Here is a 17,386-nt window from a genome sequence, read left to right as displayed (position 1 = left end):
TGTTTGTCGGGCTCTGTTGTGTAGCAAAGAAATAAGCTAGACGAGCGCCCCTTTTTGAACCCCGCTCCCTCCCCTCGTGGATGGTCTGGAGGCACATGGTCACGGTTGCCCCGCCCCCTTTCTACATATATATTTTTGATGCTACTGCCAATGAAGTGCACCATCACGAGAGATGGTGTCATGTTTCTATGAAAGACATTTTTATTTATATACACACACATACACGCACACGATGGCTTTTTACATTTTCAATCTTTATAAAAGAATTCCCACTATATATTGTAAAGGCACACTTGATGTACAGATGTGTGCGCGTCTTTCTGAACAATCTTAATTTAACGTTGCCCTGCGGACGTCAATCAGAAAGGCTGCTATGTGTGTGTGTGTGTGCGTCGCAAGGAGTACTCTTCTTGATATATGAATTATCTTTTTTTTTAAATACAAAGAAAAAATAATTTATTTATGGAAGGCTATAGAAAGCTATAATGGTTGAAATTGAGAATAAAATATTTTATTTAAAAAAAGAAATGTAAAAGGATTTTTTGAACAATACAGCCTGTGTTTTTTGTTTCTTTCTTTGCAAATGTTTCTACTGAGGTGTTTTTAACTTGAATAGAGTTTATTTATTGACGGTTTCCACAATATGAAGCTCATGGGGACACGTTTATGGGCTGCAGATTTTAACCTACTGGCCAAATACTTGTTTTTTTCTGAATCAGTATTTTTCTCATTGATAACAACTCTTATTAAAAGACTTTTTTGGAACCCTTTGGCTGTTTTGTTTTAATTATAGAGTGCTGCATGAAGCGCTCTAATTCTGTACAAATATATTTTCTATTTCTTATTCTTTCGGAGAGAAAAAAAAATTAGAAAAAGGAGGTATAAAAAATGAGAGAATATTGTTAAACTTCACTTTATTTGTTTCCAACCATTGTACATTTTTTAAAATGATGTGCATGTTTACATTGTTTACTCCATTTAGACTGTTCAAATCCCTTCACTTAAGCAATTTAACATTTCTTTACGTCTTAAACTATGTGGCTTTAATCAAACATTTCAAACCTCACTTTTCACTCCAGCACCCTCAGCATTTTCTGCCGGAAACTGCCATTTTATAGTTTAGAAATGCTATACAATATTGATAATTCAGTGTAACAGATAACCATGTTTACTTCCTCTATAAACGATAGTGCTTGAATGTGAATCATGTTATAAACGACCCACCCATGGGAGGAGTCATGTCATGACTGATGTCAACATGTGTCATAATGTTATGTGTACCTGACTCGTTCTCACAAATGGTTTCTGTTGTCTTTCATCTTGGGATGTTTGCAATAGGGCATGACAGGTATTTGACAACCGAACAAAAGGCTTGCTGTTGGATGTCTTGTTGCAATGCCAGCTGCTTTGTATAATCATAAGGGTGTGTGTAGTCAATAGAAAGTCGGTGGTGTTGTGTTGAAATGTGCCAATACAATATGGCTTAGCTCCCATTGGCTGCAGCTACCTCACCTGATCAGCGAGGGCCTATGAAAGATCTCTATCGTCACATTACAAAAATAATACTGTCTTAAATGTATTTAAAAGTACATATGTGGTAGATATACAATATAAACTCTTGCACATAAAAAAAAACATCCTTAAAAAAATAAAATAACGGTTCATGAAATCATTAACCCAGTGATCGTTAAGCGGCCAATAGTAATACAAAACGTTTGAAGCAGGGACAAGGAGGCCAAAACGGACAGCATTCGATTGGCCCAGTGTTCAATTACAGGCCTGTGATTGACCCACTTGTTAATTGGCTGTCCGTGTACTCGGCTGCCCTGTGATTGGTCGCCCGGTGGCTCTCTGGCCGTGCCATTGGCTACGGCTGCTGTCGGAGCAGCAGAAGGTGGTTGTGTCGCAGGGTCCTCAGTTCGGTGAGTCTGCCCAACAGCCGGCCGAAGTGTTGGGGCCCGCTGCACTCCCTGGCCTGGGACACGCAGAGCTGTGACAGCACCTCCAGGACCACCTCCTGGAGGCTCTCCACCGTGCCTGGGGCGTGCAGGGCGGGCCGGTCTGGCCCCGCGAGGAGCGAGAGAGAGATGGGTGAGTACAGCAGAAACAGCCAACCACAGGATTGCACGCTACTTCTTCACTAGGCAAACTGGAAATGTTGTTTTTTGATAATTAGATATAAAATAGGACGGGCTGTTTGAAACGGACAGTCAGCTCTTTACACGTGTTACAACAAGGTTAAGGTGACATATTATACCACCAGGTGTCAGTGTGTTTAGCCGTTACAAGCCGTTTTGAAAATCTGCCTCTTCTGACGTGTTGTGATGGAAAATCGACATGTTACGTTCAGGGTCGTCTAAAATGTGTTTTGTGTGATGTAATCGGGTTTCACATTCCGTTCTTGGAATCTTGCTATTCTGCAGGGTCTTCTAAAATGTAAATCTTAGTGTTTCATGTGATGTAATCTGGTTTCACATTCCGTTTCCGTGTTGTCTGTAGTTTGGTTTGGGCCGGTTTGCCTTGACCCCCCTGGGGAGCGCAGAGAAGCAAAGGGTGATAAGGAACAGCCTCAACCACCTTCTTAACCTCTGAAGGAACTTCAATCAATAGATTAACATCTGGTTAACAGAGGCTTTTGGTTTATTGGGGGCCAACTGCCCTCGAGAATCCGATCTTAGTGTATAAAAGCTCCTGACTTTAGCTACTAAGCAGACTTCTCAGAGCGTACCTTTAGAGTATGAAGTAAGACGCAGTGAGAACTCCCATCTGAGGCCTCCGGTTATTGTAATGTTTGCCTGTTTTATTGTTTGTTGATGCATGTTGTGATGTATCTTTGTTCGTACTTTTATTACAAATATATATGACCACCAATTGTCCAGATTATTGTGTGCTTTTTGCATCTAAATATCTCATCTGTCTTAGACGCAAACTCTGACGTTGCCACGACAGTGTCCACCTAGATGTCCACCTCTTCTGACATCACCGTTAATAATGATCAGAATCATTCACAGAACCATTTCTACACATTCAGACGAAACTCACCATTGCAGAAGGCTGTGTGTACACCTTGTTATTACATTTTGACCGTTGGTTGCAGTGACCTGACAAACACACACGCACACGCACACACACGCACACACTCTCTCTCACCGGAGCAGAGGAGTGCGGTGGCGGTGAGCAGGGCGTACTCCGCGTCCGTCACCCTCAGAGCCGTCATGCTGTGGAAGAAGCTGAGTACCGAGGTCAGGGGGTCCTCGCTGGGCTCTGCGGGGGGCCGGGGACACAGGTACACACCCATCAATACACATCACATAGATACACAACACATAGATAAACACACATCAATACACATCACATAGATACAGAAACATAGATACACAACACACAGGTACACACACATCAATACGCATCACATAGATACAGAAACATAGATACACAACACATAGATACACACACATCAATACAGGACACATAGATACACACTCATCAATACACAACACATCAACACACACCATATAAACACACGGCACATGGATACAAACGCAGAAATACAAACACATAAATACACACGGCACATGAATACAACACATAGATACAAACACACAACACATAAATACAATATAACACATTAATGACCAAAGCAGACAACACTAACAAACGTACGGAAAATATTTACCCAACACAAATACAAAACAGTAACATAGAGCTAAATACACATACAAATACCCATAACACTTTAAACCAGATGACACCTTTTAAATAAACACCATCAAGACACAACCCGCCCCTTGAAAATACACACCGTAAACACCACTCTTCAAAACACACAACACCACTATCTCTGTCCAGATTAAAAGCACACACAGCTTCCTAATACAGATAATTGTGATACAGAGATAGCAGATATTTGTCTCCCTACCTGAATTGTGTGACGTCCTGCAGTTGTTTTCCTTGGTCTCCAAGCTCTTCAGCCAGTGGTGTGTTGAGATGTTGAAAGGCTGGAGGGCTATAGGATAAAAACAAACATTTTGGCCATTAAAAAACACAAAGGTTTATTATTTAGTCTTTCATGTACAGTGAGGATCATTTCATTTCGAAACTCACAAAAACTGCTCTACAGTTGAGACAAGATTCAATGACTTAAAAAGGGTAATTGGACAGCAGCTCCAGCACCTAGAATACAGGTTAAGTAGCCGCAGCCCTGGTAGATCACCTGGGCTAAAGGTAACACACCTGAGTGAGTGGTGGATCACCTGGGCTACAGGTAACACACCTGAGTGAGTGGTGGATCACCTGGGCTAAAGGTAACACACCTGAATGAGTGGTGGATCACCTGGGCTACAGGTAACACACCTGAGTGAGTGGTGGATCACCTGGGCTACAGGTAACACACCTGAGTGAGTGGTGGATCACCTGGGCTACAGGTAACACACCTGATTGAGTGGTGGATCACCTGGGCTACAGGTAACACACCTGAGTGAGTGGTGGGTCACCTGGGCTACAGGTAACACACCTGAGTGAGTGGTGGATCACCTGGGCTAGAGGTAACACACCTGAATGAGTGGTGGATCACCTGGGCTACAGGTAACACACCTGATTGAGTGGTGGATCACCTGGGCTACAGGTAACACACCTGATTGAGTGGTGGATCACCCGGGCTACAGGTAACACACCTGAGTGAGTGGTGGATCACCTGGGCTACAGGTAACACACCTGAGTGAGTGGTGGATCACCTGGGCTACAGGTAACACACCTGAGTGAGTGGTGGATCACCTGGGCTACAGGTATGGTCCTTAGATAGCAGACCTTACCTGGGCTAAAGGTAGGAGATAGGAGACCTAGATAGGAGGTTACCTGGGCTGGGGGCGACCCGGTTATGGGAGAACTGTTGAGCAGAGAGCAGAAACATGACCTCTAGGGAGCAGGCGGAGAGCAGAGTGCCCTGGTCGGAGACATCCAGCAGGTCGAAGCCTGAAGGAACCACAGAGACTCATCATCACAGTACAAACACTGTAACTGTACTATTATCAAACAGTCTTCGTGACATACAGTGTACCTCATTATATTATCATATTGTTTTAATCATTATGACATAGTGTACCTCATTATATTATCACATTGTCTTAATCATTATGACAGACAGTGTACCTCATTATATTATCATATTGTCTTAATCATTATGACAGACAGTGTACCTCATTATATTATCATATTGTCTTAATCATTATGACAGACAGTGTACCTCATTATATTATCATATTGTCTTAATCATTATGACAGACAGTGTGCCTCATTATATTATCAGATATTCTAATCATAAAATACAGTGTATCTCATTATATCATCACACAGTCTTAATCATCATCATTGACTACTGTATAAAAGTAGGCACTTATTGACAAATACACAATTTGAAGAATGCTTGAGCAGGCCAACAATGATTAGGGTTGGGTGCTTTCAACACATTTCTAGGCCTTTCCGCTGCCTGGTTTCGTTCACACCCCATTCCTACGCCACTCCGTCTTACCCGGCAACGTCCTGGCGAACTGGAGCAATCTCTGTAAGTGTGAGGACACTCCGTACGACAAACACTCCTCATCTTCCACGTACGGCCACTCAAACATCTAGCCCACACCAACACAGGAACGCAAGACAGACGGCATTTAGTTATCGTTTTAGTGCTTTCACCCACATAGAAACACAAATCACATTCTGGTTTGTTGTTTGTTTTAAATTGAAAGCGTTGTTTGTTTTGGACTCGATCATAGGATGTGATCAGCAGAGCCAGACAGCATCATTGATGGATTCAAACCATAAGATGGCAGCAAACACACATACTGTAAGTAGTTGAGTGTGGATTTGCTCATGCAGGAAAATGCAAGGAGAGGGAATGGTGGTTTCACTGAAATTCTGTTTCTGTGACATAACCTCCAAACATTCAGGTTAATGTGGCCCATTTGACCTTTAGAGTGTGTACTAAACCCTGTGGCCAATCACAAATACTATACAGAATTCCAAACCATCCAAAATAATCTACACAGAACCCTTATCAACCCGACCAAATTCACGATTACAGAATCTCAAAAACAAAATCCCCAAAGGTGAAAGGTGACCCACCGGGCTGATTGTCCCGTCCTGCGCCCGGTACTGCCGGTGGGCCTCCAGAACCCTCTGCAGGAGAAGCTCCTGGTCCCGGGACAGTCTGGACGACAGCGACTGGCACAGAACACATAAACATATGTTGAATTTAATTGATTACATTTCTATATATCAAACCTATCAAAAATGCAAAACAAAATAAAAAACACGAAAATCAATGAATAAAAACAATGTTAAGGTTATTTCACAAATAAGGAAAAATAGGGAAAAAGGAGTAGGAAGAAGTATAAAACTCCCTCCCCTTTTCCATTTAATCATACCCCTTTTCTTCACATTCACAGCACATACACACATATGGATAGAGAGCTGCCATTGCTAGCAGATTCATACGCTCATATAAGCTACTTTGGGTTGAACATGAAGGTTGATATTAGCTAACTGTGATAGCATATGGATACGCTGCTGTTGGCTTCCTGTGCTAGTATATGTATGCAGCTGTTCGCTACATTTGCTAGTAAATGAAAATGCTTCTGTAAGCTACCTCTGCTAGTAGATGTAGATGCATCTGTTAGCTTCCTGTGCTAGCATGCAGCTGTTGGCTACATTTGCTAGTAAATGGATATACTGATGGGTTAGGGTTAGGGGTTAGGGTTAGGTTAGGGTTAGCACAGGTATTAGCTACCTCTGCTAGTGGTTTCTACCTGTGCTAGTAAGTGGATATGCTGATGTTAGCTACCTGTGCTAGCAGCCTGTTTGAGGAGCTGACCCTGCTTCTCTCTGTGCTCTCCTCCTCCTCCTGGCCTCCCAGACGACCTTTTGACCCCTTCCTCAGCCTCTTCGACTGGCACTGTACCTCCGTCAGCAGGCCTGAAGGAAAACAAATACAATCTCTTATCTCTCCCATTACCTAAACATACCCCTTACAACTGGTCCCCATTCTAAGCTTATATTCAGCAAGCATTTCGACAACATTAACATTAGCCTACAATCAGTTAGCATTACCATAGCAAATATTGTAGCTAACACAACTGAAGGCCTGATTATGGTTCCACGTCGACGCAAAGCAAGGGGGTTTAAGGACCCTCCTTGCGTTCACCCCAAGGGCTGGACTTGCGCCTCCCAACAATGATAGCCTTCCAACGAGGAGACACAGCAGCAAAGGCTGTGATTGGTCCGCTCAATAAAACCCGACGCAGCATGAAAACCGGTTCACGACTGTGTCGAAGCCTCTGCGTGGTCCTTGCGTTGCGTCGACGTGGATCCATTGTCAGCCTTTAAGGCAGAGGTGTCAAACACAAGGCCCGCGGGCCGAATCCGGCCCGCTACCTCATTTTATGTGGCCCGCGGGAGCTTCAAATTAATTTGAAGATCTTAAAAAAAAAGGCGAAAATGCAGAAAAGTTCTGCCACACACCTCTGATAACCTATCATTGCATTCGCCACCAAGAAGCCCTGTGTGAAATGGTTCTGGAACTGGAGGATAAAATGACAACGGTCAACTGGTCATTATATGGCAGTGATACAGGCGTGTGGCCTGGATCACCGCCAGTTCCAGCAGTTTTTGAAAGAGGTTGCTCAGAATATTGAGATGTGACGTACCCTGTTCATGTAATAACTTATGTTTGATAATATTACTCATTTTTATTCACTTGATCTTTGATTGATTAAGTAATGTTGGTTTTCTTAACTTGATAAATTAAAGGGATTTATGTTATTATAACACAGAGCAATTTTCTTAGTTGCTTACATATATTTTCAGTATGCAATGTATATTATACACTTGAATAAATAATAATCAAACAGAGAGAGAGTAATGTAACAATATCTTAAGGAATAGTTAAATTATATAGTCTTACAGTTACAACCGGCCCTTTCAGGGGAACCCGTAATGCTTGTGTGGCCCGGGGTGAGAATGAGTTTGACACCCCTGCTTTAAGGCCTGAAAGTCTGCTTACATTTAGCTAGCATCCAGCAGCAAATGTTAGCTAACACTCAGATAGCAAGCGTACATGTAGGTAGTATCCCTGTTAGCTTACATTCAGCTAGCATTCCCACCGCGCGGCACTTCCTGAGCCGGCAGTCCTGGCACTTCCTCCTCATGTACATGTCCATCTCACAGCCGCCGCCGCTCTTGCACCGGTACACCGCCTTCTTGGTCACGCTCCGACGGAAGAAACCTGCAACAGCGGTGAATCGTATGCTACATCTCTGGATTAAACTCCCTGAGGATTTAAGACTTGCCCCAACTCTGACCACTGTGTTTGCGATAGCTTTCTGCTAAATTTTAAATACATTGCACTTTAATTTCTTATCCTTGCATTTATTTTTATTTTATTGTATTACTTCATTGTGTTGTATGTTTGCTTTAGCTTTCTGCTCGATATGTCTGCTCTATGTTTCTACGTGAAGCTCTTTGAGTCTGCCCGGTGTATGTGCTATATAAATAAAGTAGCCGTGCCTACGTGGTGGACGGGAAACCTCTCACCTTTACAGCCCTCGCAGGTGAGCGCATTGTAGTGGTACCCCGAGGCCTTGTCCCCGCACACCACGCACAGCTCCTCCTGGGCCCTCGCCCGGCCGCCGGGGCCCAGCCGGGACCTCCTGTTCTGGGGCAGGGCTCCGACCCCGCTCCCCTGCTCCGGGGCTCCGTACTGGGGGGCCTCCGGGGCCGGCGGGCCGAACGGGCCGAAGTGGCTCTCGGAGCAGTGGGGGCTGTACTGGTACGGCGGGAGGCAGGGGTGGGAGGAGGAGAAGGGGGAGGAGGACGAGGAGGAGGAGGAGGTGGTGGTGGTGGGGGAGGCGGTGGAGCCGTAGAGGTGGTGGAAGGGGAGGGCCCCGGGGCCGCTGGGGTACTGCTGCTGGGGGTACGGGAGGAGCTGGAAGTCCGGCTCCTGGAAGGGGAAGGCCAGGGGGTCTGACAGCATGTCTGGAGGAGGAGGGGGAGGAGGGGAGGAGGGGGAGGACGGGGGAGGGGGGAGGGGGAGGAGGAGGGGGGAGGAGCGGGAGGAAGGGGAGGAAGGGGAGGAGGGGGAGGATTGTTTCGAGATGACCAGAGAATTCAAGTTTTTCAAATGAAAACATTTAAAAGTATTACTGATTAAAACAACCAAATTGCTCAGGACTAGAGGACAACTGCAGTTCGTAGTGTGGTTGAGGTTCATTAAGCGGATAAACAAACAGAATAAATAAGAATAAATAAAAGGCCTGAGGCCAGACTTCAGGGTACATGGGTGTTCAGGGGCTGAATGAAGGGCTGCATGAATGGCTCCACTCTAATGGTCTAACCATAGTGTTTAAACTGGTGCACAACAGCAGCAGGCCGGGTCTGCGTGTCTGTGTGTCTGTGTGTGTGTGTGTGTGTCTGTGTGTGTGTGTGTGTGTGTGTGTGTGTGTGTCTGTGTGTGTGTGTGTGTGTGTGTGTGTGTGTGTGTGTGTGTGTGTGTGTGTGTGTCTGTGTGTGTGTGTGTGTGTGTGTGTGTGTGTGTGTGTGTGTGTGTGTGTGTGTGTGTGTGTGTGTGTGTGTGTGTGTGTGTGTTCTGAGGCCGGCTGCCAGACACCGCCTCAGTCCGGCCCTGCCGCTGACGTCATGCATGTGGGACCTCATGCGTTCCGTTATATTATTGGACGCAGGGGACGGAATAAAATACGAACGACAAACAGGGGAGCCTGGAGTAGGGTCTCTGAAGCAGGACCCAGTTGAGTCCTTCACACAGTCGCCAGGGACCTCCACAGCCATCTCTCTCTCTCTCTCTCTCTCTCTCTCTCTCTCTCTCTCTCTCTCTCTCTCTCTCTCTCTCTCTCTCTCTCTCTCTCTCTCTCTCTCTCTCTCTCTCTCTCTCTCTCTCTCTCTCTCTCTCTCTCTCTCTCTCTCTCTCATATGGCGTGAGTCTTGATCTCAATGTGCTCAACTCGATTGAGGTGGAGCGAGTCCTGTGATTGGTCCAACCTTTGGATTGGATGGAACACCATCTAGCTGCCTGATCTGAAACCATGGTAACAGAGTCTGCGGGTGTCGCTGCTACGGTAGCACCCTCCCCTCCCGGTGCAATTTTTCCCTACCCAGATAAAAATACGACTATCATCGTCTTCTTCATCATCATCATCATGTTACTGAAAAATCTGTTGGAAATCTTCCTTTAAAGTTCTTCATCGCTCCCTCCTCTTCCTGACCTGTCCGGCATGTGTGTGTGTGTGTGTGTGTGTGTGTGTGTGTGTGTGTGTGTGTGTGTGTGTGTGTGTGTGTGTGTGTGTGTGTGTGTGTGTGTGTGTGTGTGTGTGTGTGTGTGTGTGTGTGTGTGTGTGTGTGTGTGTTCATACACTATCAATTCATACGGTTTATACATAATCCTTCAGTCCACATCATGCACACACGTAGGCACACATGCGCACACCACACACCCTTTCTCCCTCTCCAGATGTTTCCTGTCCTGACCGTGTGTGTGTGTGCGCGTGCGTGTGAGTGTGAGTGTGTCTCAGCGTGGGGGGTGCTCTATCTCTAGCAGTGTTTGTAAACCATTTTAAGCGCTGTGTAAACACTGCGGGGTCCTCCCCTCCGGCCCCCCGCACTCGGTCAGCACGCCGCGCACGGCGCTACGCACACACGGCGCTAACACACGGCGCTAACACACAGCGCTAACTAGCGACCCCTTGTCATGCGGGATGGAGATAACAGCAGGCTGGAATTTTTTTGAGAATGTCTTTAACATTCGTTTGGAAAGACGTCTCCTACAACTAGGACCAAACGCATAGTTAACCTTTGTGTGTGTGGGTTTGTGTTTCTGTGTGTGTTTGTATTTGTGTGTGTGTTTGTGTATGTGTGTGGGCGTGTGTGTGTGTGTGTGCATTTGTTTGTCTCTGTGTGCGTGTGTGTTTGTCATTGTGTGTGTGCTCGTGTTTGTCTCTCTGTGTGTGTGTGTGTGTGTGTGTGTGTGTGTGTGTGTGTGTGTGTGTGTGTGTGTGTGTGTGTGTGTGTGTGTGTGTGTGTGTGTGGTCTTGCACGTGTTTGTCTCTGTGTGTTTGTGATTGTCGTTGTCTGTGTTGTGTGTTTGTCATTGTGTGTGCGTGTGTGTTTGTCTCTGTGTGCGTGCGTTTTGGGAAAACAACTGCAGGGACGGCTGAAGCTCCTCAGAAGAATGTTTTTCCGTTTCATTGAATCGCTCCGAGGTCGTAAATAAACGGCGAGCTCCTGTCAGCCTTGAGAGAGAGAGATGATGATGTCACCGGGGGGTAAACATGGCGTCCCGTCACGCTCCCTTTCCCATTGTCCCGGGACACTTGACGTCCGACACACGTCCATAACGTTTACATTCCCGTTTACATTCCGATTTCGCGGTGTCTTACTGCGACTCCGAGTGCGAACGGACAGCTTTTAAATGCATACGAAACTTTAAGCACATTCTTATGTGCTTCTTTCTGTTTGTCCATATTAGAATTATTATTCTATATTTTGGAATAATAATTATTATTATGCCTATCCTAGGTAGATCTGGGATGCCCAGGCTTGAACCGAGAACCTTTGGTCCGCGGTTTGGAACCCCTAGTAGACACTGGTCTACCACAGGCTTCACAATGCAAGCTGGAGGCCAGACCTCAAGGTTGTCAGAGGAGATATGAACCAATGATCTCCCCTACTGTCAGTTCAGCAAAGGGCTTTAGGTCAGCCAATGGAGTTTACAATGCAAAATCACTGTCCATTAAAGTGGATGGTTAACTTTAAATAGTTTTAAAGATTACTTTGTCAGCTCATATATCAACACAAATATTCACCTCATTAGTCTTTATAAGTCTTTATCTCTTGGGAGAAGAAGAGCAATAATATGGGAGAATATGTGTGGATGTAGACAGAAAATCCTCCTGCTATCAAACATTGTGTAAAGTATAATATGTAATCATTAGTGAGGTACAGTGTGCGCTGATAGCTGTATGGGATAATATAAACATGTCTGCCCGCACTAAGGGCTTCTGGTTCTGAGAAGTTGCCTAAGGCCAGGCGCGTTCCCATTGGTCAGAATCCCAGGGAAACAGACGTCACAGCTCTCCCACTGAAGCAGTGGTTACAAAACGCACCCATTCACACAAGTTTGCTTATTGGGCTATTGGTAAACAAAGCTTAGTCTTTAACATTAGTCTCAAATGTAAAATGAAGGACGATTTCTATTATAATAGTAGTTTTTTGTAACTTGAAAACATGTAAATAATCAATATAAAAGAGAGAGAGAAAATATAGAGACATAGTTATGGAGAGACAGAGGAGAGAGAGAGAGAGAGAGAGAGAGAGAGAGAGAGAGAGAGAGAGAGAGAGAGAATGTGGAGCCGGGGGGCTCAGGGATGAAGGACTGTTGTACGGATTGATGAAGAGGAAGGGGACGTGAGGGTCTCACCGTAGCACTGGAGGGGCTCGGGGGGGCCGTACGGGTCCGGGACCGAGAGGAAGCCCCCCGACGACATCATCTCCATCTCAGACCACTCCCTCATCTGGACCCCCGATGCACGCCTCTGTCACTGGAAGTACTGCACGTACACGCACGCACACGCACACGCACACACACGCACACACACACAGGCACAGACACGCACACACAGGCATGTGGAAAAACGAATGAATCAATGAATACACATGATAGGCACGTGCAAAGGCACAAACAAATAAATATATATATACATCCACAGATGCAGACCGGCAGGCAGAGACACACACACACACACACACACACACACACACACACACACACACACACACACACACACACACACACACACACACACACACACACACACACACACACACACACACATATATATATACAAGAGGACGCACAAGATGCATAAACACAAACTCTCATGCAACGTAGCACATACACAATGTGGATGTGTTATCAAACACACACACACACAATAAACAAAACACACACGGATACATGTAAAACATCCACAACGTATAAAAACACAAACACACACACACAAACACATACACACACACACACATACATACAAAATGTATACAAACCCACACACACAATATACAAACACACACACGGGATACAAACACATGCATTGACGAGATACATACATGGGGACAACACGTGCACACAGAAGGACACCTCCAGACTGACCGGTCTCCCTGACTCTGACGTCCTCTCTGACCGCGGGGCTCCGGGCTGATCTCTGCTCTCCGGCACCCAGGTCTCAGGCTCCTCGCTGGGCTCAGCTTCTAAGATCGGCCTCCTGGAACATGTGGAGGTCCCAGGCCCCCAGGAGAAAAGAGAGGAGGAAGAGAGGGAGGGAGACACACAGATAGAGAGAGAGAGCAACCCACAGAGAGGGAATGGACGGAGAGAGAGAGAGAGACGTAGACACAGGGAAAGAGAGAGAGAGAGTACAGCTGAGTTTTGAGCGTGGTGGGGAGGTCCCGCCTCCGCCCCCCATCCTGGGAGGATTGGCGTGTGGGGGCGGTGGGGGGGGAGGGGGAGGAGAGGGGGGAGGGATGGAAGGGAGAGGGGAGAGTCTTTGGGGACGGTCAGCGAGAGGGTGAGAAAACGAGACTCTCGAAGGTCAAAACAGCTGGGCCGGACCCACACTTCACAGAGGAGGGAGGGAGGGAGGGAGGGAGGGAGGGTTAGAAAGATGGTACGTCAGAAGGGTGGATGATGAAGGATGGATTCCTTGGCTGGACGGATGGTTGAATGAATGAATGGTGAGATGGATGGATGAGGAAGAAGGGGTGTGTGTGTGTGTGTGTGTGTGTGTGTGTGTGTGTGTGTGTGTGTGTGTGTGTGTGTGTGTGTGTGTGTGTGTGTGTGTGTGTGTGTGTGTGTGTGTGTGTGTGTGCATCACTGACCCCCAAGCGACACCCTCCCATTCTAAGAAGTCCTCCTCCTCCAAAGACTCCTACCTCTCTCTACCCCTCTAGCCACACTGAATCGGCATGTCTTACTGTACGTGTGCACGTTTGTGTGCACCATGAGGACAACAGCCCAGTGTGTTTGTGTGTGTGTGTGTGTGTGTGTGTGTGTGTGTAGTGCATGTTTACCCTCGCTCCTTGTTTTCGGCCGGTCTGTTTGTGTTGCCGGTTAATATTGGACAGTGTTCAGACTCTGCGTGGGAGGATGGCGTGGTGTGTGTGTGTGTGTGTGTGTGTGTGTGTGTGTGTGTGTGTGTGTGTGTGTGTGTGTGTGTGTGTGTGTGTGTGTGTGTGTGTGTGTGTGTGTGTGTGCGTGTCTGTGTCTGTGTGTGTGTGCGTGCGTTTGTGTTTAGGGCCGTTTGTGTGTGTGCGCATATGTGTGTTTGTGTGTGTGGGGACTGGGGTGAGCAGGGTGAGCCTCGCCCCCTTTAGGACACACACAGATTTAGGGAGCGCTTGAGAGGTAGTCAGAAGATCAGCGCAGCGGGGAGGAGGTTAATAACTGTAAACAGTTAAGAGTGATCTCTCTCTCTCTCTCTCTCTCTCTCTCTCTCTCTCTCTCTCTCTCTCTCTCTCTCTCTCTCTCTCTCTCTCTCTCTCTCTCTCTCTCTCTCTCTCTGTCATATGACATAAACGGCTGATTATTCAGGTTATCCTCCCACACTTAGACCATTTACTAGAGACACACACACACACACACACACACACACACACACACACACACACACACACACACACACACACACACACACACACACACACACACACACACACACACACACACACACAGAAAGTGAGTGAGTAAAACACAGACAGACACTCAGAAGGAGTGAGAGGGACAAAAAAGTGAGCGAGACAGACAGGCAGAGAGAAACAATGGGAAAGTGGATACAAAGTAACTCCACTGCTTACGGTAAAAGTTGAGCTGAATGAGATTCACAAAACAAACATCTGTCCATCATAGCAGCCATAAGCTGTTCCTTTGCAACAGGCCCATTACACAACTGCCAATATCAATAGAAAAAACAGGGGTGACAAAACAAAAGCAAAACTTGGACATCTCCAAGAAATGTTTGAGTTCAGTTTTTTTTGCGGCTCGCGGCATTGCTTTATTGGCTAAAACAGGCACGTGTGCTGCTTCCCTCAAACTCTCCGTGGACTTCCAGAGAAACCATGCTAGTGAGATAAGAATGCAACAACCCCCCAAGCAAGGGTGTTGGAGGAGGACATGTTAGTGGCCTTCATCCCCTGACACTGGTTGACACTGGCCGTCAGGGGTAATGTGTTTTTCTGCACAAATGTCACATAGATCTTGTCACATGCAAAAACGGAGGAGGGTTTTGTTCACGAGTCGGACAAAAGGTCTGATGGCCGTACAGCTCCCATGGGAGATCCGTGATTTATCTCCATCAGGGGAATGAAACGAGGGCTTGGAGAGGTTGAGAATGAGTGGCCACGTTAGCATGTGATTAACCGTGAGCTAGGCTAGCAGGAAGCTACGTGGTGCTAAGTCAGAAAAACTGGTAGCCGCCATTAAGGCTTCTCCTGTTATGTTTAGAATTTTGGCAGTCCTGCGAATAAAGGGGCACTATTTTTGGTCTGCGCATTATTGTACCATTTTTACGATACATTTAAAACATCCTGTCCAGCCGATGGAAACACTATTAAATCAATTAGAATATGAAGAACCAATCACAGGTTTAAACACTGAATCCTTCTCTTAGCAACGGCTAACTTGACCGTTTACTTTTAGCATCGGATGAGGAATTCCAATCAAAGACGTATGCACTCACTAGAATATGTTACAGAATTGATATTATAGATGTTTATGTTATTGAATGTCCTGGATGATTTATATTTGACAATAAGGTGGCAACCTTTGTTAGCACTAGCCTTGGAAACAGTTTGATTACGATAGCGTCCTCCGTTTACCAGAGAACAATTTGTGGAGTCAACCAGACCCCAAAACCTTGTGTTTATTGATCCGGACGGAAAACGGGTACTGAGATTAAAGCTGCCGGACGTTCAGCACACAGGATTTGTGGGCAAAGTCCATGGCAAACACACGAGACTAATGTGTGTGTGTGCGTGTGCGTGTGCGTGTGTGTGTGTGTGTGCGTGTGTGTGTGCGTGCGTGTGCGTGTTAGTGATGTCTGTTTGTGTGTTTCTGTGTCTGTTTCAGGAATGCACTTTTATCATAAACCAAGGGCCGACTTTTGGCTATTTAGTTCAGCGGGAAATTCTACTCTTGTCAAATTTCAAGTTAAAGTCTTTGCTTTACAACCATTTTCATTGGCACCTTAATGAAGTGTTGAGTTGATTGAACTGATTTTGAGGGCTACACATAGTATTGTGGGTTCTTGATCGTACATGACACGTGATTGTATTCTGGTACGATTACCCCATCCCTATTGATGGATTTGATAATGCCTGTTCATCCACAGGCTCAGTGCTATGCAGAAATTAGGCCAGGTTTGATATCAAAGGATCTTTAAAGCCTTAATAAAAGGAACATGATAGTCATCCTCAACAAACAACTTAATAAAAATGTCGTTTCGGAGGTAGAAATCTCAATTGTATTGTTTAAACTGGAAGCAGAGTAAAACAATGACCAGCACAACAATATATCCACCTCTGAAAGAGGTATTCGTCATTACAGAGATGGTTAGGCTTCTGATGTTGAGGCTGTGAACTAAAGCATCCAAATGTATGCAAACAGACAGGTCACATGCTCCGGTAAATAAGTAGAGACCAACACAACGCGGTGAGGTGTGAGAGGAGCGTTGAAACAATAAGGGAAGATTCTTACCGGTTTTAGTGGCAGTGAGTCTCTTGGTCTGGCTGACCTGCAATCTTCTTCGTTTGTCGACCAGGAGCATTTTGCAATGTTGACTACACGCCGACCTCCATCCTCACACACACAACTTCCCGAGCACGCACACGCACACGCACACACACACACACACAAACAGACACACACACACACAAAGTAAATAGTTGAAAGTGGGCTGTCTTATTAAATTGATCAATCATGGACTTTCTGAACCACTTTCATCATTATTACCATCATTTCTTTGCATTCAATTTATTATTTTTATTTATTATGTTGTATTTTATTATACATTGTTTTTTTTCTGTGTCTTCAAATAAAAATGTCCATTTTGTTTCAAATTAAAGTCCATCCGTTTATTTTATGCAGAAATAAAACACAAATACCTAATTTTGTTCATACCTAGAACCAAGGTTCCAGGCCCCAGAGGGCGAGATATCTTTTAACACTTAATACTATACAGGTCGTGTCATGGGAACAAGACCACACAGCGGCATACATAAAAACTAAATTCTTCTAAAAATACTTCATGCCGCCGGTGCTTTTGAGCCAAGCCCT

At 45.6% G+C, this 17,386-nt stretch overlaps 1 protein-coding gene across 2 annotated transcripts; it reads right to left on the bottom strand.

Moving 5' to 3' along the window:
- Window positions 1–449: 449 nt before the first annotated feature.
- On the bottom strand, window positions 450–16,916 carry nr1h5 (nuclear receptor subfamily 1, group H, member 5). Of its 2 annotated transcripts, none has more exons than XM_056596681.1 (12): window positions 16,808–16,916; window positions 13,168–13,322; window positions 12,479–12,608; window positions 8,584–9,024; window positions 8,135–8,275; window positions 6,836–6,966; window positions 6,118–6,216; window positions 5,528–5,624; window positions 4,855–4,971; window positions 3,920–4,006; window positions 3,151–3,264; window positions 450–2,061 (listed from the first exon to the last, which is right to left on the bottom strand). In XM_056596681.1, exons 3-12 carry the CDS (start codon window positions 12,570–12,572, stop codon window positions 1,868–1,870), a joined length of 1,515 nt encoding a protein of 504 aa, XP_056452656.1. In that variant the 5' UTR covers window positions 12,573–12,608; window positions 13,168–13,322; window positions 16,808–16,916; the 3' UTR covers window positions 450–1,867. The 2 variants fall into 2 exon arrangements, with proteins under 2 accessions (XP_056452656.1, XP_056452647.1); XM_056596672.1 differs by having other exon boundaries at window positions 13,211–13,322.
- Between the last annotated feature and the right edge of the window lie 470 nt (window positions 16,917–17,386).

Source organism: Gadus chalcogrammus, chromosome 1 (assembly GCF_026213295.1).
Source record: "Gadus chalcogrammus isolate NIFS_2021 chromosome 1, NIFS_Gcha_1.0, whole genome shotgun sequence".
Lineage (NCBI taxonomy): Eukaryota > Metazoa > Chordata > Actinopteri > Gadiformes > Gadidae > Gadus > Gadus chalcogrammus.
The sequence above is the reverse complement of the archived record's forward strand: the minus strand, read 5'-3'. Positions and strand labels throughout refer to the sequence as shown.

Coding starts and splice junctions, on each gene's coding strand:
- nr1h5 (XM_056596681.1), bottom strand. CDS start 12,572: ATGAGGGAGTGGTCTGAGATGGAGATGATGTCGTCGGGGGGCTTCCTC. Junction 8,276..8,583: donor CACCTGCGAGGGCTGTAAAG/GTGAGAGGTTTC, acceptor CCGCTGTTGCAG/GTTTCTTCCGTCGGAGCGTG. Junction 3,265..3,919: donor CAGGACGTCACACAATTCAG/GTAGGGAGACAA, acceptor GGCCCCCCGCAG/AGCCCAGCGAGGACCCCCTG.